At 42.9% G+C, this 25,872-nt stretch overlaps 1 protein-coding gene and 1 long non-coding RNA gene across 2 annotated transcripts in view; one reads left to right on the top strand and one right to left on the bottom strand.

The window, feature by feature from the left end:
- pcyox1l (prenylcysteine oxidase 1 like) overlaps positions 1–4,395 on the bottom strand; it is a 45,827-nt gene extending 41,432 nt beyond the window's left edge. Inside the window, exons 1-2 of the mRNA XM_033029618.1 lie at positions 4,159–4,395; positions 1,689–1,895 (exon numbers count right to left, since the gene is read on the bottom strand). Of these exons, the coding sequence (XP_032885509.1) occupies positions 1,689–1,895; positions 4,159–4,249 (298 nt within the window). The 5' untranslated portion in view covers positions 4,250–4,395. The remainder of the gene's footprint in view (positions 1–1,688; positions 1,896–4,158) is intronic.
- Positions 4,396–4,837: 442 nt separating this feature from the next.
- On the top strand, positions 4,838–20,102 carry LOC116978463. Its single transcript, XR_004413457.1, has 3 exons — positions 4,838–4,850; positions 17,088–17,094; positions 19,895–20,102. It is a non-coding gene; the product is annotated as an uncharacterized LOC116978463 (long non-coding RNA).
- Positions 20,103–25,872: the final 5,770 nt, after the last annotated feature.

The following is a 25,872-nucleotide window of genomic DNA, read 5'->3' as shown; positions in this document are numbered from 1 at the left end:
ATGACAATAAACTCAATTTGACTTGACGGCATTGAATGGTGGGGCAATCATGGGGGGGGGGGGGGGGGAGGGGTTCAGGTGGACTACACTTGCTCCTATTTTTCTTGTGTTCGTGTTATTGGAAGATAATACGGGAGCTGCCAAAACAAATTAAGCTATCAGCCATCCATCGGCAGGTGTAGCTGCATACACAGGGGACTGTAGCAAAGGACTGAAACGCCTGTGAATGGATTTAAACATGCTCAACTGGTCACTTCTGCCTTCATGATTGCTGGGGAAATGGAAATGCATTTTGTTTGGAGAGACTGAATTAAAGGAAAGTCATTCTGAAATTTGCATCGAGTTATAGCGTCATAGAGTGATACAACGTGGAAACAGGCCCTTCGGTCCAACTCGCCCACACTGGCCAACAATGTCCCACTAGAGAGGAGTAAACATAAAAGATTCAGCAGCAGGCAAGACCAAGCTGGCAGAAGCAACTGGACAGAAATGGAGTAAGAAAAAGCAATGCAAGGTTTTTCTCTGGGTGGAAGATTAGCTAGCATATATTTAAGAGGGAGTTAGATGTGGCCCTTGTGGCTAAATGGATCAGGGGGTATGGAGAGAAGGCAGGTACAGGATACCGAGTTGGATGATCAGCCATGATCATATTGAATGGCGGTGCAGGCTCGAAGGGCCGAATGGCCTACTCCTGCACCTATTTTCTATGTTTATATGTTTCTATGATATGTGCGAGCAAATCTATTGTATAAGAATTACTTAGTTGTGAACTTTATAAACAGGCATGGCATTTGTAAACAAAATGTTTAGTATTACAGACCTAACAATCAGGGAATCTGTTCCCTCACTGAAGACACTAGAATATGAGCTAATTTAGAGTTTAGAGATATAGTACAGAAACAGGCCTTTTGGCCCACCAAGTCTGCACTGCCCAGTAATCCCCGTACACTACTGCTATACAACACACTAGGGACAATTTACAATTTTTATCAAAGTCAATTAACCTACAAACTTGTACATCTTTGGAGTGTGGGAGGAAATGGAGCACCCGGGGGAAAACCCACACGGGAGGACATACAAACTACATACAGACAGCACTTATAGTCAGGATCGAATCCGGGTCTCTGCCAATATAAGGCAGCAACCTTATCGCTGCGGTACTGTACCAGCCTAATGTTGTCACCAGAACAACTTTGTCACAAAAGCAGCAGGAAGTGTCTCTAAACTAAACTAAAAAAGCGGTCCAATATTGAATAGTGTGACATTCCTACACCAAAGACAATGTGCGTTTTGTAGATTGTAAGACAACAACCTGCCTGCATCGTAACGTCTGGCTGACAGAGCAAATCAAAACTTTGACTTTTTATAACAAATATTGTGGGTGCTTGCTCAAAAAAAAACTTATGATTCTAAATATAGACAAAAGTGCTGGAGTATCTCAGCAGGTCAGGCAGCATCTTCTCCAGAGGTACTGCCTGACCCGCTGAGTTACTCTGGTACTTTGTGTCTATCTTTGGTATAAACCAGCATCTGTAATTCTTTGGTATAAACCAGCATCTGTAATTCCTTGTTTCTACATTATGGTTCTGAATTCTGGATTTAAGGTATCCTCAGTGTTTTCTAGAAAAATTCGAAAGAAGATCTGCTGAAAACTTTGAGAAAAACAGAATTACCATCCATCGCCTTACCTAACTGTTTGACAAATTCTTGCATGTGAAGGTTGAGTGGGTGAATGACAGAGCCACCAGTTTCATACTGTTGGCCATTTACAGTAACTGTCGCCAGCCGACCTCCAATGGTTCCTTTCTCATAGACATCAATTCCAACATTGTGACCGAACTTCTGTCTGAGGAAATAAGCAGCTGAAGATCCCCCAATCCCGGCACCTATTACAGCTGCGGGAGATAGGTAGAAGAAAATTTTAGTGTACTGAATTTGGTTATATTTTTACTTCTAAAACAACATTCACATAAAGGGCAGTCTCAAAAAAATTGGAAAAATTGACAAAGGATTAAACTAATTGTCAACAAATATCAGAGCAAAGATTCTCCTCTTGAAAATCTTGGATGACAAAATGTCCAGTAGTAGATACTTCAATTGTGCTCTGGAATAAAATGAAACGTGGTCTTGAGTATTAAACAATAGGGATAATTAATTACTTTTTTTGATACTGTATTCCAGAAGCCCACTTACTAAATTGGTTTACCTTTCTATCAATAAAGTTTACCGCATCAAGTGTTTCGAAATGATCTTTTAATTCTAAACAGTGATATAGAGTGGTATAACTATGTACTAGGGTTTTGAAATAATTTTTGTGACTCTAAACAGTGCGCATCGAAATGTCAATCCACACCAGCTTTATCATAATCCAACTTGATGCTGCCTCATCGGACGTGTGCGCACCTATAAGCAAATTCTACAGGAAGTGACTCACTTTCACCAAGAGAAGGAACCTTCACTGTCATAGAGTGATACAGCGTGGAAACAGGCCCTTCTGCCCAACATGCCGACACCGGCCAACATGTCCCTGCTACACTAGTCCCACCTGCTTGCGTTTGGCCCATATCTTTCCAAACCTGTCCTATCCATGTAACTGTTTCTTAAACTTTGGGATAGTCTCTGCTTCAACTACCTCCTCTGGCAGCTCGTTCCGTACACCCACCACCCTTTGGGTGAAAAAGTTACCTCTCAGATTGCTAGTAAATTGTTTCCCCTTCACCTTAAAGCTATATCCTCTGGTCCTCGTTTCACCTACTCTGGGCAAGATACTCTATGCAACTACCCGATTTATTCCTCTCATGATTTTATACACCTCGATAAGATATCACCCCTCATCCTCCTGCGCTACAAGGAATAGGGTCCCAGCCTCCTCAACCTCTCCCTATAGCTCAGACCCTCGAGTCCTGACAACACCCGTATAATTTTTTTCTGTATCCTTTCCAGCTTGACACCTTTCCTATAACATCGAGCCACTGACTCTTCCATTAACTCCACTGAAGAGGAAGGCCTAGGATCCACAAACTTGACTTCATCAACCACACAGTGATGAAGAGAGCCAAAACTTCAAATTCCTGGGCATGCATATCTCTGAAGATCTGTCCTGGACCCAGCACATTGATGCAATAATAAAGAAACTCCATTGCCTCGACTTCCTTAGAAGATTGAAGAGATTTGGTATGTTGATGAATACTCTTAAAGGTCTGGTGTACAGTAGAGAGCATATTAATTGGTTGCATCACAGCCATCTTTAGCAACTCAAATGTCCAAGAATGAAGAAGATTGCAAAATGTGGTGAACACTGCCCAGTCCATCACAGGTACAGACCTCACCGTCATCAAAGGGATCTACAGGTATCACTGCCTCAAAAAGGCAGCCAGCATCATAAGGACCCACACCATCCTGGCCACATTCTCATTTCACTCCTGCTATCGGGAAGGTGTCATTTCCTCCACAGAGGCTGTCTGATACTCCAACACTTCATGCTTTGCTTAAGGTTCCAACATCTGCAGCCCCTTATGTTTTAATAACCCAGCATTTGTACAATCGCCATACCAAATGCATCCATATACAGCTAGAAACATCTTCCACGCCATTTAATCACTGGCAATCCATGTTATTCTTTCTTGAGGTCTCTACAACGCACTTGCAAGATCTCTTGCATAACTTCAAGTTTTGTTTAGTAGGAGGCAGTGATTATCCTCTTGAAGACACAATCAGATGACTAAAGCAGGAAGCAAAGAACCTCCAGGGAGGTAACACTGCCACTTTGGTCAGGTTTGTGAACAGCATTAAAGCAGGACCCTTGTTCAACCTCATATGCCGCTTTCTCCAACCCATGTAACTCAAATACAATAATGCATCGGTTTCACAATGTATCGAACTTGCAAATGGCTAATGGCCAGTTCTCATTTTATTTGGATACCAATAGACATTACACTAAATATTATTACTGGCATGATTAGGATGACAATTTACCATGCATTATCAACAATACAAATAAGATGTTTCATGGACAGCTCCTGCAATCAAATTCACACAACGGGCACAGATCCTCTGAAGAAGGGTTTCGGCCCGAAACGTCGCCTATTTCCTTCGCTCCATAGATGCTGCTGCACCCGCTGAGTTTCCCCAGCAATTTTGTGTACCTTCAGATCCTACCTATGTTTCGAGGAGGCGTTTCTTCCAGATGGCACAGGATGACTCCAGTGTTGATTAGGAATACAAGTGTTAGCCTAGCTCCAACAGCCATATTGTATCGGACAGCACCATACAAGGTGACAGGAAACTGCCCAAAATAGGAAACCTCTGCAACCTCGAGCCTGGGCGCCGGGGAGAGTTCGATCAATGGTGCGTTTGACTCCGTGCTGCTCGCCCACAGCCTGAGAGAGTGGGCTTTCCACAAAACCCGGAGCCGGATCGCAACATGAGCCATATCCGTATCCATATGGAGAAGATGTATCCATATATCCTCCTAAACCTACTTAATCTCCCGGTTGCTAAACACTGTAACTCTCCTTCCCATTCCCACACTGACCTGTCTGTCCTGGGCCTTCTCCATTGTCATAGTGAGGCGCAGCACATATTGGAGGATCAGCACCTCATATTTAGCTTATATCTGTCTGCTTTGTTGTTACCTTCTCCTAGCTAACAATGATCTATTCTACATTTTACTTGAAGTTCATCCTTGTCTCGTTTATACACCTTACACCAGAGGTCAGCAACCTACGGCCCCCGGGCCGAATGCGGCCCGTAACACGAAATCATCCAGCGCGCAGGCGGATTTTTTCCCCCGTAATCACCCGGCCCGCCGAGCACTCCCCCGAGCAGCGGCCGAGCGCCGAGCTCTGACTGTACCACATCCTGCGCAAAGCCGCCGGCACGGCCGCGCACCTTCTGCGAACACGTTTAAGAAAGAACTGCAGATGTTGGAAAAATCAAAGGTAGACAAAAATGCTGGAGAAACTCAGCGGGTGAGACATGCAAGGATTGCATGAGGCTGCCTCCCCCGCTGAGTTTCTCCAGCATTATTGTATACCTTCTGTGAACACGTGATTTGATGCCTGCTATCTGGGGTGGGATCCATGTGCACACATGATAGATGTGGCCTGCCATCCGCTCACAGACATGCGTCCCAACCCCAATGCAGAACAAGGTTGCGGACCCTTGCTTACACATCCTTATCTCTGTATCTTCCTCTCCCCTGCCTCAGTGCGAAGAAGGACAAAACTCTGAACATTAATAGCCCATTATCTGTTATTTGCACTTTATCAGTTTATTTATTCATGTGTGTATTTACGTATATAATGAGATATGGACACACTGATCTGTTTTGTAGTTAATGTCTGTTGTGCTGAAGCAAAGCAAGAATTTCATTGTCCTGTCAGGGACACATGACAATAAACTCTCTTGACTTGACTTGACTTGACTTGGATCTCAATCCGAAACATCACCCATTCCTTCTCTCCAGAGATGCTGCCTGTCCCACTGAGTTACTCCAGCATTTTCATAAGGTCATAAGTGATAGGAGTAGAATTAGGCCATTCGGCCCATCAAGTCTACTTCGTGTCTATCTTCGGTGTAAACCAGCATCTGCAGTTCCTTCCTACCCATATCCAGTCCTGGGCTCCAGCCTGTCACACGCTATATTTTTGGAGGCAATAATGAGAATTAAATTGATAAAACCCATCTAAACGGTCAGATTCCCGGGAATCACTTTTGTTTTTGCATTCTCCACTAAGACACTCAATTCAATCCAGGAGGTGATCCCACTGCCGGATTTTGCAGAATCCCGCAGCATTGACAAAGACGGAGGAACGCGCAGGCGCAGGCTGCCAGCAGGAAACCCAGGCGGCCACTGCTGCAGAAACTGTGGGACCAGGCAGCATATCTGAGTGGGGGGAGTGAACAGACAACGTTTAAAGTCTGATGAAGCAGAGGAGAGATAGATGATTGAGTGAAGTGAGGGGAAGAGGTGGCGTGTGATAGATGGATCAAGGTGATGAGGGGTTGATGATAATAATAATAATAATATATAATAATAATATCTTTTATTGCCATTGCACATAAGCGCAACGAGATTTGGTATGCAGCCTCTATCCGATGTCATAACATAAATAACTAATAAAATTTAGATTTAGATACCCCGAGAACATGGTTTGTAAAAGAACAGTAAAATAGTCAAAACAGTTCAAACAGACTAAAGTGCAGATGTGTCTGCGCGACGTGACCATCCGAGGGAGACAGTCCAGGGGGGGTGGGGGGCACTCAGCAGGGCCGGTTCAGAGCCGCTATAGCTTTGGGAATGGAGTTGTTCCTGAGTCTGGAGGTTCGGGCGTAGAAGGCCTTGTAACGTCTGCCGGAGGGAAGTAGTTCGAACAGTCCATTACACGGGTGTGAGGAGTCTTTATGAATGCTGACAGCCTTCCTGAGGCACCGTGTGTGATAGATGCCCTCCAAGGCTGGTAGCTGTGTCCCAATGATCTTCTGCGCCCTGTGGACGACGCGCAGAAGAGCTCTCCTCTCCGCCTCCGTGCAGCTGAGATACCACATAGAGATGCCATACGTTAATATGCTCTCTGTGGTGCAGCGGTAGAAGGTTGTCAGCAGCTGTTGGGGCAGACCAGTCTTTTTTAATGTCCTCAGGAAGAACAGTCGTTGCTGTACCTTCTTGACCAGCGCAGCGGTGTTGGTGGACCATGTGAGGTCCTCTGAAATGTGAGTGCCCAGAAACTTAAAGCTGGACACTCTCTCCACACTGTCCCCGTAGATGGAGATTGGGGCGTATTCTCCATTATGTGACCTCCTAAAGTCAATAATTTGGTAGTTGATAAGATGGAGGGGAAAGGGGTACAGGAAGCAACCAAGGCTGGAGGTGATAAAGTGACAGGAGAATGTACTCCACCCCGTTTCCTAAAGACGAATGACAGCTTCTTTGTTTTGCTGCCATTGGGGGAGAGGGTGTTGTCTTGACAAGATGCTACTAAGTTCTCTATTTCCTTCCTGTATTTGTTATCTGTAAACCTGTAAACTGATTTAGAGCTAAATTTGGCTCCATGACCAGCCTCTTGAAACATTTCATGATGGTTAGTGCCACCAAAGAGGAGTCATTAAGCATGTTACCTTGGATCTCTGTGGTACCAGGATGTTAATGTTTTTTTTTTAAGCAGATGGGAACCTCCGAACGGAGGACATCGAACATGTCTGCGCCGAACATGATGCCGACCAACTCTTATCTGCTTGCACATAATACATATCCCTCTATTCCATGAGTATTCATGTGCCTATCATATCTGCCTCCACCACCAACCCCTGTTACACGTTCCAGGCACTTGATACCCTCTGTGTGGGGGGGAAAAAAGGGCCCCGCATATCTCCTTTAAACCTTGCCCCTCACAGAGGTTAAAAATGCTTGCTGACACTCATGCCACTGATCTGATGACTCTGATGGTGACTGTGAGTACAGGTGAATCGGAGGCTGGGACGGGTGACATCATTCTACTGACAAGTTCAAAACTAACATAGACAACATTGAGCTTGTTGGCAGGGATGCATTGTTCCCAGTACCTCCGATTTCTGAATCCACTCCCTATTTAGAAAGTAGTCTACATCTTTATTCCTTCTACCAAAATGTATAACTGTATACTTTGCTACACTAAATTTCCCAGTCTACTTGCACATGACCACAGTACCATTTCTTCCTTACATCACCTGTCTGCCTTTTCAATAGGATTTGTATCCATAGATATTTAGTTCCCAGATCTGATCCACTTTTAGCCACGACTTTGTGATGCCCACAACGTCGCACCTGCTAATTCCTAACTGCGCGTCAAGCTCATCCACGTTGTTTTGTATTTAGAAATAATAGATGCAAGAGTATCTTTATCAGAATCATAAAGGATATAATCTGTCACTTTGATCAGAGCTGTTTAATTATAGAACATAGAACAGTGCAGCATACGAACCTTCAGGCCCACAATGTCTGTGATGAACATGATGCCAAGGCAAACTCTTATCTGCCTGCACATAATCCATATCCCTCCACTCCCTGTATATCCATGTGCTTGTTCATAGTGTTTAAGAAGGAACTGCAGACGCTGGAAAATCGAAGGTACACAAAAATGCTGGAGAAACTCAGCAGGTGCAGCAGCATCTATGGAGCGAAGGAGATAGGCAACGTTTCGGGCCCAAACCCTTCTTCAGACTGATAGGGGGTGGGGGAAGGCGGGGAGAAGAAAGGAAAAAGGAGGAGGAGGAGCCCGAGGGCTGAGGTAGGAAGGAGAGGAGACAGCAAGGGTTAACAGAATTGTGAGAATTCAATGTTCATGCCACCTGGATGCAGACTACCCAAGCGGAATATGAGGTGCTGTTCCTCCAATTTCCGGTGTTGCTCACTCTGGCTGTGGAGGAGGCCCAGGACAGAGAGGTTGGATACGGAATGGGAGGGGGAGTTGAAGTGCTGAGCCACCGGGAGGTCAGGTTGGTTAGTGCGGAACGAGCGGAGGTGTTCGGCGAAACGATCGCCAAGCCTACGCTGGGTCTCACCGATATAGATCAGCTGACATCTAGAGCAGCGGATGCAATAGATGAGGTTGGAGGAGGTGCAGGTGAACCTCTGTCGCACCTGGAACGACTGCTTGGGTCCTTGAATGGAGTCGAGGGGGGAGGTAAAGCGACAGGTGTAGCATCTCTTGCGGTTGCAAGGGAAAGTACCTGGGGAAGGGGTGGAGCGGGAGGGAAGGGAAGAATTGACAAGGGAGTCTCTTGTAAGGTCTCTTAAATGCCACCAACATATCTGCCTCAATCACCACCCCTAGCATCATGTTCCCGGTATTCTGTGTGTTATTATGATGGGGTAGAATCGTGATAGAAGATTAACCTCCAGGTTAATTCCCGGGATGGCGGGACTGACATATGATGAAAGAATGGATCGACTGGGCTTATATTCACTGGAATTTAGAAGGCTGAGAGGGGATCATAGAAACATAAAATTCTTAAGGGCTTGAACAGACTAGATGCAGGATAAATGTTCCCGATGTTGGGGGAGTCCAGAACCTGGGGGTCACAGTTTAAGAATATGGGGTAGGCCATTTAGGACTGAGATAATAATAATAATAATAATGGATGGGATTTATATAGCGCCTTTCTAATACTCAAGGCGCTTTACATCGCATTATTCATTCACCCCTCAGTCACACTCGGTGGTGGTAAGCTACTTCTGTAGCCACAGCTGCCCTGGGGCAGACTGACGGAAGCGTGGCTGCCATTCTGCGCCTACGGCCCCTCCGACCACCACCAATCACTCACACACATTCACACACATTCACACACAGGCAAAGGTGGGTGAAGTGTCTTGTCCAAGGACACAACGACAGTATGCACTCCAAGCGGGATTCGAACCGGCCACCTTCCGGTCACCAGCCGAACACTTAGCCCATTGTGCCATCTGTCGTCCCCACCATCTGTCGTCCCGAGACGAGGAAAAACTTTTTCATCCAGAGAGTTGTGAATCTGTGGAATTCTCTGCCTCAGAAGACAGCGGAGACCAATTCACTGGATGTTTTTAAGAGAGAGATTTAGCTATTAGGATGAAAGGAATCAAGGGATATGGGGTACTGATTTTAGATGATCAGCCATGATCATATTGAATGGCGGTGCTGGCTCGAAGGGCCGAATGGCCTCCTGCACCTATTTTTCTATGGGACATTTCAGATCAAGACCCTTCTTCAGACTCAAGGTGTTGGTAGACCAGACACAATGTATACCCGCGAGTATACAGTGGCTTGCAAAAGTATTCATACCCCTTGAACTTTTCCACATTTTGTCACGTTACAACCACAAACGTAAATGTATATTATTGGGATTTTATGTGATAGACCAACACAAAGTGGCGCATAATTGTGAAGTGGAAGGAAAATTATACATGGTTTTCACATTATTTTACAAATAAAAAATTGAAAAGTGTGGCGTGCAAAAGTATTCAGCCCCCTTTACTCTGATACCCCTAAATAAAATCCAGTGCAACCAATTGCCTTCAGAAGTCACCTAATTAGTAAATAGAGTCCACTTGTGTGTAATCTAATCTCAGTATAAATACAGCTGTTCTGTGAAGGCCTCAGAGGTTTGTTAGAGAACATTAGTGAACAAACAGCATCATGAAGCCCAAGAAACACACCAGATAGGTCAGGGATAAAGTTGTGGAGAAGTTTAAAGCAGGGTTAGGTTATAAATAAATATCCCAAGCTTTGAACATCTCACGGAGCACTGTTCAATCCATCATCCGAAAAGGGAAAGAGTATGGCACAACTGCAAACCTACCAAGACATGGCCGTCCGCCTAAACTGACAGGCCGGGCAAGGAGAGCATTGATCAGAGAAGCAGCCAAGAGGCCCATGGTAACTCTGGAGGAGCTGCAGAGATCCACAGCTCAGGTGGGAGAATCTGTCCACAGGACAACTATTAGTCTGCACTCCACAAATCGGGCCTTTATGGAAGAGTGGCAAGAAGAAAGCCATTGTTGAAAAAAAGCCATAAGAAGTCCCGTTTGCAGTTTGCCACAAGCCATGTGGGGGACACATCAAACATGTGGAGGAAGGTGCTCTGGTCAGATGAGACCAAAATTGAAGTTTTTGGCCTAAATGCAAAACGCTATGTGTGGCGGAAAACTAACACTGCACATCACCCTGAACACACCATCCCCACTGTGAAACATGGTGGTGGCAGCATCATGCTGTGGGGATGCTTTTCTTCAGCAGGGACAGGGAAGCTGGTCAGAGTTGATGGGAAGATGGATGGAGCCAAATACAGGGCAATCTTGGAAGAAAACCTGTTAGAGTCTGCAAAAGACTTGAGACTGGGGCGGAGGTTCACCTTCCAGCAGGACAACGACCCTAAACATACAGCCAGAGCTACAATGGAATGGTTTAGATCAAAGCATATTCATGTGTTAGAAATGCCCAGTCAAAGTCCAGACCTAAATCCAATTGAGAATCTCTGGCAAGACTTGAAAATTGCTGTTCACAGACGCTCTCCATCCAATCTGACTGAGCTTGAGCTATTTTGCAAAGAAGAATGGACAAAAATTTCAGTCTCTAGATGTGCAAAGCTGGTAGAGACATACCCCAAAAGACTTGCAGCTGTAATTGCAGCGAAAGGTGGTTCTACAAAGTATTGACTCAGGGGGGCTGAATACTTTTGCACGCCACACTTTTCAGTTTTTTATTTGTAAAAAAAATTGAAAACCATGTATCATTTTCCTTCCACTTCACAATTATGCACCACTTTGTGTTGGTCTATCACATAAAATCCCAATAAAATACATTTACGTTTGTGGTTGTAACGTGACAAAATGTGGAAAAGTTCAAGGGGTATGAAAACTTTTGCAAGCCACTGTAAATCCGGTTTGTGAACAGAACAATTTGCGAGACAGGACATGGGGAGCAGAGTTTTGGATACTTTTATTGAGGAAATGAAATATTAGAGGTTAGCCAAAACTGTGTTAGACTAGTCAAGCGGAGAGATAACAAAGAGTAGAAAATGGTGAACGTGGCTGAAGAGATAAGGCCGGGGTAGAATTGAGGAATATAATGAAATTAGAAATTGGCATTTCAAATGGGTGTAGATTTGTGGTTGAATGCTCACTTTTAGGGCATGAAGTTGTAAGCCGTTTGTCTGAAAATTCTAGTCTGCAGCAGGTTTTAATTTACAATAGCAATGAGCACCCTAATGATGCTGATTGTAAAATCTCAGCATCCAACAACTTCCTTTAGCCAGCAATGAATGTTAACCACAGGAAAAACATTTTGTTCAAGTTAAAGCTTTTTTAATTATACACTTTGCCATTTAATAATGACAGTCAACACTTTGTTACAGCATTTAAAACAGTTAAGGACCATTTTTGAACTGTTGCAGTGGGGTGAAGAGTGAACATAAAACAAAGGAATTATTAAAACTAACAACAGAATACATTTCATTCTTTTTTAGTAGCAGTCAAAATGAATGATGCTTGAATTTTTCATATTATTGTCCAGTAATCATTTTCTTGGTTTTCCAAGTACGGTATATATTTAGTTATTTAAAAAATGTTCAGCTTTCAGTCTCTATAAAGAGAAGCAAAATTATTATAAACAAAATTCCTTTAATATACTCTGGACATTCTTTTCTTTGCTTGCAAAAATACAAAATTATTAAATACATAAATATAAAAATTGGGGTTGAAATGCCGGTCCAAATTAGCAAATCGAAAAATCAAATCATGGCAAACATCTTGTCAAAGTTTGCAGTTACTGATGATCTAAGAGATGGAAGGCTCTGTATTGCATCAGATATGGGAAATGTCAATAACGTAAAAAGATCAGTTATTTCTGATCACTTGAACGCTGCCTTTTTCTAGCGAGCTAGTGCTGTTATACTTTAGATTTGTTGCGGGCCGAGAGGGCATGCATCTAAAAATTGATTTCTGCAGTACTTTGGGAAATTTTGCAAAATTATGCATTTAGAGATTCAGTGACGTGTAATAAACCAAAACAAATCTTTCCTGAAGTTACAGTGTCTCTGTTCCTCATAATTGCCTTCTGCTTGGTAAACATTATTTATAAAAAGACATAAAAATATATTTTGAGCCACCTCTTTAAAAGCAGACAGAAGGTCAGACTTTATCACAGAGATGTTAAGGGATAATGAGGGTTGGATAAAGAGTAAAAAAAGGAAGCTTATAGCAGGCATAGATAACTAAAGATGGGTTAGGCCCATCAAGTTAAAGGGAAAGAGAGTATAGGTAAAGTTAAGAAATACATCAGAATTAATGGGACAGAAAGCTCACAAAGGGATAGGAGAGTATGGCCAAGTGATAGAGGAGGTGGGGTAGCTTTGTTGGTGAGGGATGAAATTCAGTCCCTTGTGAGGGGTGACATAGGGATTGACGATGTAGAGTCGCTGTGGATAGAATTGAGGAATTGTAAAGATAATAAGACACAAACGGGAGTTATCTACAGGCCCCCAAACAGTAGCCTGGATATAGAGTGCAAGTTGCAGCAGGAGTTAACATTGGCATGTAACAAAGATAATGCCACTGTGGTTATGGGAGATTTCAATATGCAGGTAGACTGGAAAAATCAGGTTGGTTCTGGACCCCAAGAAAAGGAGTTTGTAGAGTGCCTCCAAGATGGATTCTTAGAGCAGCTTGTACTGGAGCCTACTAGAGAGAAGGCAATTCTGGATTTAGTGTTGTCCAATGAACCAGAGGCAACTCAAGGTAAAGGAACCACTGGGAGGTAGTGAATATAATATGCTACGTTTTAACCTGCAATTTAAGAGGGAGAAGGTTAAATCAGAAGTGTCAGTGTTGCAGTTGAACAAAGGGGACTCTGAAGACATGAGAAAGGACCTGGCCAAGGTTGACTGGAAAAGGATCCTAGCAGGAATGACGGTGGAACAGCAATGGCAGGAATTTCTGGGCATAATCCAGAAGATGCAGAATCATTATATTCCAAAGGGGAAGAAAGATTCTAAGGGGAGTAAGAGGCAACCGTGGCTGACAAGGGAAGTTATGGATGGAATAAAAACGAAAAAAAAAGGTGTATAACATAGCAAAGAGTAGCGGGAAGCCAGAGAATTGGGAAACTTTTAAAGGACAACAGGAGGTAACCAAAAGGGCAATACGGGGTGTCTGACTTTGCTTTGTTAAGGCTTTCAAAAAAGACCCACATGGGAAACTTGTCTTAAAGGATCCTAGAGGGTTAAGCAAGCTGGATCATTGATTCGTCGACTCCAGTGGTAACCATTTCCAATGGTTGAAAAACATTTTATTCACGCACAGTGGTTACATGGTATCAGTGTGAAACATTTAAAGACAGATTAAAAGCCCTGCAGTCTATAGCGAAAAGACTGATGTAACATAACTAACAGCCAAAAGACTGAGGAAGCACAACTAAAGACAAAAAAAAATAGACAAAAGTATAGGATGACACGCTATATATATATATATACTAGACTAAGTGGGACCCATTAGGTCCCAGCATCACACGGGAGGGCTGGTCCCCCAATGCAATATTTCACCTCTCCACCAATTGGTGACCAGTGGTGGGGGGGCGCTTTCTGTAGCGCTAGTATGGGTGTTGTGGGCTAAAGGGACTGGATTCCAGAGGGCTAGTATGGACATTGTGGGCCAAATGGATTCTTGGGCTGGCAGCTCAGTCACTGAAGCCTGTTGTGCTGGCAGCTCACTCACTCACGGCTGATGGGCTGGCAGTTGACTCATAGCTATTCCTTGAAGTTCCATTTTAAGCAGGGTGCAACGCCACCAAATTCAAGTGCAGTTTCATACCATTTCCAGCAGGGTGCAAGGCCACTAAAGACAGTGAGTCGTGATCTCTCTATCTTGCAGAGACTGAGCCACGCCCTGGGTTATATAGTCCCTCCCCCCTCCCACCAGAAGGGGCGTAGCCTTCTTGGCATGATTGACAGGAGAGAGAATCTCAACATTTTTAAAACTCTAATAAATCTTTTATTTTTCATCGATGGGAAAAATCCTCTTGTCCTGCGCAGCGGAGGGGGACTCTGAGTAAGATAGCCAAAAATCACAACCGTGAGTGGCAACGTTTTTTCTAAAATCAGTATACAGAACAACAGGAAGTGGTCAAGATCAGACTTTTAGTAATATAGATATATATGTATTACGCTATCAATAGTTGTGATGCCCTCTTAATGGGTCAAAAACTAATCACCCATGCTGTGTCCCTTCCTTATTGGTCCTGTTTCCACGGGAGCAGTGAGCATTACCTCATTACCTTCATACTATGAAAGGGGTTGTTTTGCACAGTTCTGTCTAGGTTCCTATCAGTTGTAACCTTGAGTTCACAAGCTGTTTGTGCTGAAGTTCATAGATTGTCCTTTTCAAGGAGTTAACAGTTTGTAATAAACTAACCACATCCATCCTCTGCAAACCCCAACTAAAATATCTGCAAACTCCAACAATCCTCTGCAAACCCCATACAATCCCCTCTTTGATTCTTTGATCAATACCAAAAAGAATGAATCGCCCAATTAAGGATTCTAAAGAAAGGGAGCACAAGCACACATCCTTAGATATCATTAATGGTCTCCATATTTTAAGAGACAGCCTTCAATACCTACTCACAGATACTTCATACATTAAACCAGTTAATGGCCTAAACTGACAGGGTTAAGCAGTTAACATGACAATTAAACAATAAGGACATATTTAGACTTTAACACTTTAAAGCAAAGAAATGCTGGAAGTTATTGATCAAGTAAATATTCATTATGTTTAAAGTGCAACAATCAAAACTCTCACATTTCAAACTCTGATTATGATTGGACTCGGATTATAAAACCTGTTTGTTGTATAGTTCCATGTTACCACAGTTAAAGCAGTGGGTGGGCGAGTACTATACATGGGAGTTTTTCCCTGTAATTGTTTTTTTAATTCCCCGTCTTCTGCTTCTAATTTTTCAGGTTTCTGCTTTTCTTTTTCCGTTCTTTGCCTTTCTTTTTGCAGTTGTTCATGCATTGTAGTCAGTTGTTCCTTAGCTCTTTTAAAATCTTCCAAAGCCCATAGTCCCTTGGAGGCACCATGAAATCTTGTTCAATTTCTGTACAGGTCAAATTGTTGTTCGATAATCTCTTTTAATCTGTCAAAAATCTCACTATCAGTTACATTCGGCGCAGCCTGCCCGCCTTTCACCATTGTGGGCAATTGCTCATCTAGTTTACTTGCCATGACGTTGCTTTAAAGTTTTCTGTGTTCAGGAGTTGTGGACCCATTTACCAGGTCGGTAAGATTTCACTGGATTGCTGCCACAGTGTTTTTTAGCCGTCTGTTTTGGACCCAGAGCCTTCTACCAAACTGGAGATTCCTTAAAGATCATGTGAAGGCACATCCGGGACAGACAATGACTGAGAACTTTTAATAAAGAGTAGTCCTTACCTCTTGGGTGCCAGTGTGGGTTCGGTGTCCGGTGGTCTCGCTGTTAGTCCTCCAGCAATTCTGAAGACTATGCCAACGATTAGATTATTAAATTCTCAATGATTTGCTGAGGCCAGTGTTAATGTTTAAAACTTTTTATTCAAGCATAGTTGTTACATGGTACCAGAGCAAAGCATTAAGACAGAGAAGATTGGACAGTGGCGCAACTGATATAGCTGACGCATCACAGCACTGGAGACCGCTGTGGGTTCGATCCTGACCTCGGGTTCTATCAGTGTGGAGTTGCACGTTCTCCCTGTCACCACGTGAGTTTCTTCCAGATGTTCGTCTCCTCCCACATCCAAAGCTTATAGGTTAAATGGCCTCTGTAAATTGCCCCTAGTGTATAGGGAGTTGATGAGGTGGGATAACAGAACTATTGATCAGTGGTCAGCGTGGACACGATGGACCAAATGGCCCGTTTCCATACCGTGCTTCTAAACTAGACTAAAAAGTCTACAGTTCATAGCTAAAAGACTGGACATAACATAACTAACAGACTAAAGACTGAGGAATCGTGACTAGAGACTAAAAACTAACATACAAAAAAACACTGAATATTCAGCTGAAAACAAGCTTCTTTGACTATATAGGATGAAGTGGATATGTTAGGCTATCAATACTTGTGGTGTCTCTTACTGGTTCAAAAACTAATCACCAATGCTGTGTCCCTTCCTTATTGCTCCTGAACTCAGTGGCCAGTGGGCATTACCTCATCACCTTTGTACCATGAAAGGATTGTTGTTCACAGTTCTAAGTTCTTATCAGTTATAACCTTGAATTCACAAGATGTTTTTGTCTCTGTGCTGAAGTTCACAAACTGTCCTTTTCAATGAGTTAGCAGTTTGTAATAAACCACATCCATTCTATAAACCTCAACTAAAAGATCTGCAAACCCCCACAGAGCAAGTTGGCAAATTGGATCTAAAGTTGGCTTGGAAATAGGAGAATGATTATAGAGGGCTGTTATTGTGATTGGATGCCTATGACTGGTGATGTTCTACAGTGATTGGTGCTGAGATCCTTGCTGTTTTTAATATACGTGAATAGTTCAGACGTGGATGTAGGAAGCATGATCAGTATGTTTGTAGATGACAAAGATTAGTGAAGTTGTGGAGGATATTCGGGCTACAGGATGATATTGATGTGTGGTGAAATAGTCTAAGAAATGGCAGAAGGGAGTTTATTATTGATAAATGTGAGGTATTTGATTTTGGAAACAATAAGGCTAGAACAAACCATGAATGGTAATGTTATACAAGGCCAAAGATCTTTGAAGGTGGCAGAGAAGGTAGATACTTGGCTTAATTTGTTGGGGTAATGAATACAGAAATAGTGAGGTTTTGCTCCAACTTTATAAAACATTCTTCAAATTTAAAGTGGAGTAGTGCATGTAGTTCTTTCCATCGTACTAAAGATGTGTTGGCACTGGGGAGCGTGTAAAGAAAATTTATCAGGATGTTGTGGCAATGTTACAACATTTTGAGATTTTTAAAATCAAGTCTGCAATTTATCCCATCAGATAAAGCATAAAAATAAGTTTAATTTGACACCTAATTCACTTTCATATCTTTAGTATTTTACGTTATGGCCATTTTCATACTCGGAAATTAGCATCTTGTTCACCATTGCTTTTCCATTGACTTGACTCAAAAGCTGTGATCGAGGACAGTCAAAAGCCTATAACTTTCTTAAAAATTAAGAGAACTGAATGAAATATTCAGTTATTATAGATTGAAGCATTCTGAAACAAATATGAACCAATCTTACTTGAATGACCTGAAAATAAAGCACATAATTAGTTAATTACCTAATTGAAGCTAATCACAAAATTGACACTTGACGGAAATAGTAATAAACACCCAGACTGCTTTGAAATTTCAAAAATGTGATATTCTCAAGATCAGAACTTTAATATTATTGTATTATATGCTGTAAGTTCATTATAGATAGGTAAATAATTTACTATTTCTAGCAAAAGTCTTTATGGAGAAGATCAGCTGCTAGCTTGTACATTGGTATATCAAAATCAGTAGCATCATCATACTCCTCAGATTGCAACCAATAAGCAACTCTGTACACCTTGTATTTCCTCAACTTTTCAATGTTGGCATTGTAAACTACAAGTTTTTGCTCTTCAAACCACGCATGACATGCCTTTCTGCCCACTACTTTCCCATTAAGAATGTCCTGTAGATCATCACATTTGGAGTAGTCCAAATTCGGATAATCTTTGCGAATGCTGTTTAAATCAGTCTCTTTCAATTTTTTCCTCTCTTTCGTGTCCCGAGCATGCTCCTTGCCTTTCTGTCGCTAGATGATTTCTGCTCTCAATTCCTTCTGTTTTTTCTTCCGTCTGTTCCTCTGCACTCTCCCCCATGTCACTGCCTTACAGAGCACCTCCTCCATACAATGCTCCTTGAGATTATCAAGGTAATTGACTGTTCTATTCTTGCAGGCTCGCATCCTACATGACAAATAACACATGGTGGCATTGGGAGATTTCTGTTTCGATGAGCTAAACATCCCTATAATCTCCTCTGCATCAATGTTGTGTGATCTTGCTGATGCAGGCTCCTCCTTCAGTTTCTCAGTTACATCAAGTTCAAAGTATTTACTATACTGCCTCTCCAACACAGTGATAACAGCTTGAAGACAGCTCCTCATCTTTGAACTGAACTGTGGATGTACTGGTAGCTCCCGAAGTTTTGTCAATGTGGCATCAAGATGTATCTTCTCACCGAATAAATCTTCCCTTGCAAATATCAAGTTGTCTGGATTGTCTGTGGCTTCCTTTAGAGCAGCAATCACCTCTTTAACCACTTTGATGCCATCAACATGGTTGATCTGATCATGGCTTGAAGTGTAGAAGTAGGTATGTTACAAAACTTACCTTCAGCGGCACTGCAGTTCTGTCACTGGCTGTGTGCGCGACTTTGGTGCCTTTGAGGGGGGGGGGGGGGTTAAAATGCGGTTTTCTATCGCCTGTCCTGGATATATTTTCTCGGGGTGCTAGCTAATGCTGATGAATTGTTCCGACTGCTGTTCTGTGAATTTTCTTTTAAATCGCAGGACAATTTCAGCGCTGGAGTAAAATAAAAATCCGCTTAAAATGCCGTCAACGCCGATAACCGGGACGGATTTCACGTACGGGACAGCTAAAGGTAAGCCGTTTATTTTACATATAAACGTGCTTCTTAGGATTACCTTAATCCAAATTTTACGTTGCAAAAATGTGATTATATAAATATGCGAACCGGCAGTATTTTCCCTGCCGATATGGGGTTTAAATTCACCGCAACCGCAACGTTCCAAACAATCGCATTCCACAAAATCTCACTCGCAAGATGATTTAAATGGCCATTCATTTACAGGAATTAAACACTAAATTCCTTCCATTTGGCCTATAAATTCATGACAATGAGATTTAAAAATCTTGTTATATTGTGAATTCTTGTGTGAATGTTATTTGGACACTTAGGCTATAAAAAAATGTTAATCTTTTCTTAAGAAATGGATAGATGTTTAGATCTAGTAATTGAATTTTGTAATTAGCTACAATTAGGTAACTAACTAATTATATGCTTTAATTCCAGGTCATCCAAGTAAGATTGTTTCATATTTGTTTCAGAATGCTTCAATCTATAATAACTGACATTTTCTTTCAGTTCTCTTAATTTTTAAGAAAGCTGTGGGCTTTTGACTGTCCTCGATCACAGCTTGTGTTAAGTCAATGGAAAAGCAATAGGGAACAAGATGCTAATTTCCGAGTATGAAAATGGCCATAACATTTTTAATACTGAAGATATGAAAGGGAATTAGGTGTCAAATTAAACTTCTTTTTATGCTTTATCTGATGGGATAAATTGCAGACTTGATTTTTTAAATCTCAAAATTTTGTAACATTGCTAGTAGAAGCGCTTCATCCAAGGCCCAGTCAGATATTTGCCAAGTAAGCATAATATCTGAAGTTCTACTTTTGCTTCATCCTGAGTGAAGTCATGGAGGATGGCGCTTTTCAACCCCCCACAGGATTTTCCGCTATTCAGCAGGGCAACAAAGTCATCATAATGTTCTAGGAGCTTGCCACTAATATGAAACAGTATGTGCAATTTGTTGCCACGGTACCGTGGGAGGATGTTCCTGTCATCCAAAAATACAGCAAATCCTTTTGGGTCCCCTTTTCCATTCTTGTACCGAAGTTTGCTCATCCGCAGTATGGCATTTACTGCTAGACAGTCTTTCTCAAACAAGAATTTTCCTCCGGATTGTTTCTGCATTTTGAGGGCTGAGCGAACTGATGTTGCAATGGAGTCAAGAGGATGCAAGTGGCAGTAGAGCTCATTCAAAGATTTACCCCACTTACTACTTACAATCCTAATACAGGTGCACAACCTTTTATCCGAAGATCCAAATAACGAAAACCTCCGAATAGCGGACATTTTTTCGGTCCTTGAAGAAAGGTCCTTGAAAACGTTCACCGAGGGCGGCCCGCAGAGGTGACAGCAGAACCTCCGGTCGGTCCTCGAAGAAAGGGGAACTAAATCCCCATTCATAAAAGAGAAGGTGAGGGTATATTGCGCGGGAGGGTTAATAATTGACAATCTGCTGCTGCCTGCCCGCTGAGTTAAAAAGTTCCCACGGTAGACTCACGATACACAGTGTATCGTGAGTCTTGCGTGGGAACTTTTTAACTCAGCGGGCAGGCAGCAGCAGATTGTCGCTCCCTTCAATTTCACCCCACCTACATCCCTCTGCTTCCCGGCCATGTGTGTGACCCCTTCCCTCCCCTCTCCAGCTCCCCGCTCATTGCACCGGCGCGGGGGCTTTGCACTGTCTTCACGTCGGCGATGACAGCAGGTCAGTGCCAGTCACCGGAGACGTCATGACCAACGGGACACCGACCCCCAGGCCCACTGCAAGCACGGAGATCCCAGAGACCCACAGCCAGCAGCAGCCCAGCCCCGTTCCAACTCCAGAAGAAAACTGCAAACTGGCCGGAGACGTCAGGACCACCAGAAGCCGTTCCCCGAGCTGCGCCCCCTCATCGGGACACCGACCCCCAGGCCCACTGCAAGCACGGAGATCCCAGAGACCCACAGCCAACAGCAGCCCAGCCCAGCCCCGCACCAACTAGAGGAACCTGGGTTGCGGATGACGGGGCGCAGCTCGGGGCGTCGTAGGGGCCCATCGGGGAGCGGGTTCCTGTTGGTCCTGACGTCTCCGGCCATCTGCCATCCTCCGGGAACTGTACCCACCTGCCATCCTCCGGGAACTGTACCGCCCTTGCAGGAGAGTGGGGTTGTTTGCAGTTGCAGAGGGAGGGGGCAAGGGCGGTACAGTTCCCAGTCTCAGCTCCAGTCCAGGGGGGTGGCCGGAGACGTCAGGACCAACGGGACACCGACCCCCAGGCCCACTGCAAGCACGGAGATCCCAGAGACCCACAGCCAGCAGCAACTCCAGCCCAGCCCCGCTCCAACTCCAGAGGAACACGTAGGGGCAGAAGCTGATGATGTGCAAGGTACGTCTTGTTCTTGGGGTGGCGGATGAGGGGGCGCAGCTCGGGCTGTGGGCAAACTGCCACTTGTCGCCGTAGCGGCCCATCGGGGAGCGGATTCCTCTGGAGTTGGAGGGGGAGGGGGGTATTGTGCTGTTTGGTCGCCCCCTGCTATCCCAGAGACAGGGAGACACAGCGGCTTTTTAGACTGGTGGGCAATCACTTCCAAAGTTCTGCCCACACAGTCAGTACACCTCTCCTACACTGCATTTCATACAGACATTTATTCTGCAAGAAAAAACGACATTGAAGACTCAAACTCGCGACCGAGTAACTGCCGGGATCAAGGCGCAAACTCGCGACCTTGCGGATATGAGCCGAGCACTCTACCACTGAGCCAGCCATTAAAATCTACGCTAAAAAATTTCCATTCCGAAGGCCGACAAATTCTGAATTACGAAGTGTCTGGTCCCAAGGCTTTCGGATAAAAGGTTGTGCACCTGTAGCAGCATGATTAACTGCACACCTGTCACTCATTGTGTTTGAAATGTTGTCGATTATCTTTTGCCTGGTATCTTGAAAATCTGCTTGCTCATTGAAATAAGTGTAAGTTTTACACAAATTGTCAACTGTTTCGCAAATATATAGTGCATAGTCCTCAGCCGTCCCACCAGCCAATTCATCGACTGCTGCAGAAAGACATTTGTCTGTGGTGGTGAAGTGTACACTGTTAATGTGGGTCTCATCCTGGGTGGTTGCATCAAAACCCAGTCAAACCCTTTGCTGCTAGGATCATCTTTGCTGTTGCAACTCATCAATAGCTCCCAATTCTCGGGCCATAACTTCAACTGCACTGCATCGAGGAACATGAACCAGATGAAGTCCGCTCCGGTTGTAGAACTGGCTTATCAGGATTGGAATGTTTGCTGTGGGAGTTTTGTTTACAATACAGTCAAACACATGCATCCTTGTTGCTGAGGAGTAAGTTTTCTGGCCCACCTTTGACTTGACAATACTGGCAGCCTGCAGAGTTTCGATTGTTTCTTTGAGGACAAGATTGTCAAATTCGAGGCATCTCACATCCTCTTCACTGTCCTTTAAATTTTCATGAACTTTTCTGTGCTGGTGAATTGAAACAGTTTTCCTCTTTTTCTTACTGCCATAAAACATCAGCAATTGTCTGTGTGCTTTTTTAAGTCTCAAAAGCTCTGCCTTGGTTTCAGCAAGCTCTCTTGCAAAAGTTTTCCCACGTAATTTGGTTTTGAGTTCCTGAATCTTTCTGTCCTTTAAATCTATTTGGTTTTGCTTTCTCTTTAAGGCTTGATTAACTACATGTTTGGGAGTTTTCTACCGTGCCCTAACTTCACTGATCTTTGTGTGATACTTTATTGTAAGAGCAGCCCTGGATTCGGACAGAAAGTTTAGTCTTTTCTTCAATTTCTGTTTTCTTGGTGAAAGACTTAGAAATTCTCTGCTACATCTTGTTGAAACACTAGATGTCGATGGCATTGGTTCTGGTGAGGCAGCAGCTGTCGCTAACAGCATTAACAGAAACAAGTTATTATTTGCAGTTTTAGAAAAAAAAGTAGAAATAATAAAGTTAAACGCTAAAACAAATAGTAAATACCCAACAAGAAATTCATATTCATCAGTTTCATCTAAATTCAATTACTAGATCTAAGCATCTATCCATTTCTTAAGAAAAGGTTAACATTTTTAAATAGCCTAAGTGTCCAAATAACATTCACACAAGAATTCACAATATAACATGATTTTTAAATCTCATTGTCATGAATTTATAGGCCAAATGGAAGGAATTTAATGTTTAATTCCCGTAAATTAATGGGCATTTAAATCATCTTGCGAGTGGGTTTTTGTGGAACGCGATCGATTTGAATGTTGCGGTTGCAGTGAATTTGAACCCCATATCGGCAGGAAAAACACTGCCGGTTCGTTTGTGGCCAAAATCACATTTTCACAAAGTAACCTTTGATTAGTCATCCCAAGAAGCACGTTTATATGTAAACTAGAAGACTTACCCCGTGTTTTGTCCCCTACTTGAGATCCGTCCCGTTGTAGGCGTTGACGTTAGAAGTAGCATTTTATTTTAATCCAGCGATTAAATTAAAAAAAAACATATCGAGAACGGAAGTCTGGTCGATTGTACTTCAGCAACTGGCAGCCCGAGGAAGTTCGCCTCCGACAGGCAGGAGAAAACGGCATTTTAATCCCCCCCCCCCCTCTCAAAGGCACCAAAGTTGCGTACACGGCCAGTGGCAGAACTGTAGCGCCGCTGAAGGTAAGTTTTGTAACATCACTAGATGTTGCCTGGACATTTCAGATATGAGACTAAGTTTTCCTCCGAGCCAGAGGTGGTTGAGATATATAAAGTGAAGAGGGGTATAAATAGGGTAGATAGCAGGAAACTTGTCTTGTCAGAGGGGACCTATAATGCCAAATGACACAATTTTAAGATGTTCATAAACTTAAGAGGGGATTATGAGGAAACGTCTTCACCCACATATTGTGAATACCTGGAATGCAGTTGGTAGCAGAATTGCTGATGTTTAAAAAGTGTCTAAATGAGCACTTAAATCACCTATGTATAAACGCTACAGGCCAGGTGCTGAAAGATGGATTTATGTTGGATGGGTGCCCATCTGTCGGTCGAGTGAAGTTTCTATCCTCTATGATTATCACGACTCTCAATAAGTGGTGGGGCCTTGTACATACATCCCTGTAAATTCACAGTAATCTGTGCACAACCATAAACCACAAACCTTCAACTTTGGATCATGCAGAAATTTCCTGAAAAATATGACCAAATTGAAGGAATTGCTACAAGCACAATTCCTCAATTTACAGCTAATGCACCGTGCATTTCGGGGCCGAGGCAGTTATTTTTAATCACCCACTATGCTTCTAGTCTAGTGCATCGCAAGTCATTCCCAGAAACCTCAGGTTATAAATACTTTATTTCAGGTTTCTGCTCCAATACATTAACTCCCGGAAAACAGAACCAAGAGTGGCACTAGATGAAGAAGGCATATAATGCTCGTTTTCATTTGTCAGTGCATCGAGTACAAGAAGCAGGAAGCCATGATGTCGTAGGTTTATAGTTCTTTGGTTGGGCTGCATTTGGAGTACTGCAGTTCAAGTCGCCCGGTTACAGGAATGATGTGGAGGCTTTGGAAAGGGCACAGAGGTTTCTTAGAATGATGCCTGGATCACAGGGTATTAGTTACAGGGAGAGGTTGGACACGCATCGGTTGTTTTCACTGCAACCCTGCAGAGACCTCTGACAGAAGCACGATAGGCACATCATAGGGCTGACAGTCATAACCTTTCTCAGAGGATGGAAACATCAAATACTTGAGAGCATAGCTTTAAGCTGAGATGGGCAAAGTTCAAAGGAGGCGGGCAGTTAACTTTTTTCTTACAGAAGGTGAGTGCTTAGAATGAGCCACATGGGCTTATTCTATACAACTCAAATACAACTGCATTTCGTTGTCTCTGTACTGTACACTGCACAATGACAATAAATTTGAATCTGAATGGGTAACTGTGGAGGCAGGTACAATAGTCACAATTAAGATACTTTGGATATGCAGGGAATGGAGGATATGGATTATGTGCATGTAGGTTATAGTTGGTCTTGGTATCATGTTGGGCATAAACATTGTGGTCTGAAGGGCCTAGTGCTGTGCTACAGTTCTGTTTCTATGGATGTGATAAATTTGGCTGTAGGAACTCTTCTGTTAAACAGCTTAGCAGGAAGATCCCAATTCATTACAGTCTCCAACTGCACCATGACTCAAATTATGTCCTGCTTCTATGTTTTCATTAGATTCTGTTGATGTTTATATTTCATCAGTGTTCATCACATACCAAATTAGCACAATGTACATCATGAAAGCCACATATAGCATACTCAAGGAAAAATGTATCTAAATTAAAAATTATGTATGGTTGACATTTGTTCCATACACAGACTTTTATCAGTACAAATATAAATCCCAGATAAGAGTATTTCTGACAAAAATAAATAAAATATGCATTCCCAAATCATGCTCACTATAAATCAAAACTAAATTCTGAATGCAGATGAGACGCATCTCACCTACTCTGCCCAGTCAAAGGAAACATATAGTTTGACACAAACGTACCTTTATTCTAGATGAATCATGCATTTTCAAATTAGATAATTTAATGAAACACCTACAGCTAGATTATCTTCGGGATGAAGTTTCCTTTATCTCCTAATGACATCTAAAGGAAAATGCAAAGTCTTTTTCATACTTTATTCCTTTATCTTTGGTGCAACAATAGCAAGATATTCCCAATGGTGCACTCAACTTTTATAAATCTAGAAAGCAAGACAGTGCGAGTTCAA

Source organism: Amblyraja radiata, chromosome 11 (assembly GCF_010909765.2).
Source record: "Amblyraja radiata isolate CabotCenter1 chromosome 11, sAmbRad1.1.pri, whole genome shotgun sequence".
Taxonomy (NCBI): Eukaryota; Metazoa; Chordata; class Chondrichthyes; order Rajiformes; family Rajidae; genus Amblyraja; species Amblyraja radiata.
The sequence above is the reverse complement of the archived record's forward strand: the minus strand, read 5'-3'. Positions and strand labels throughout refer to the sequence as shown.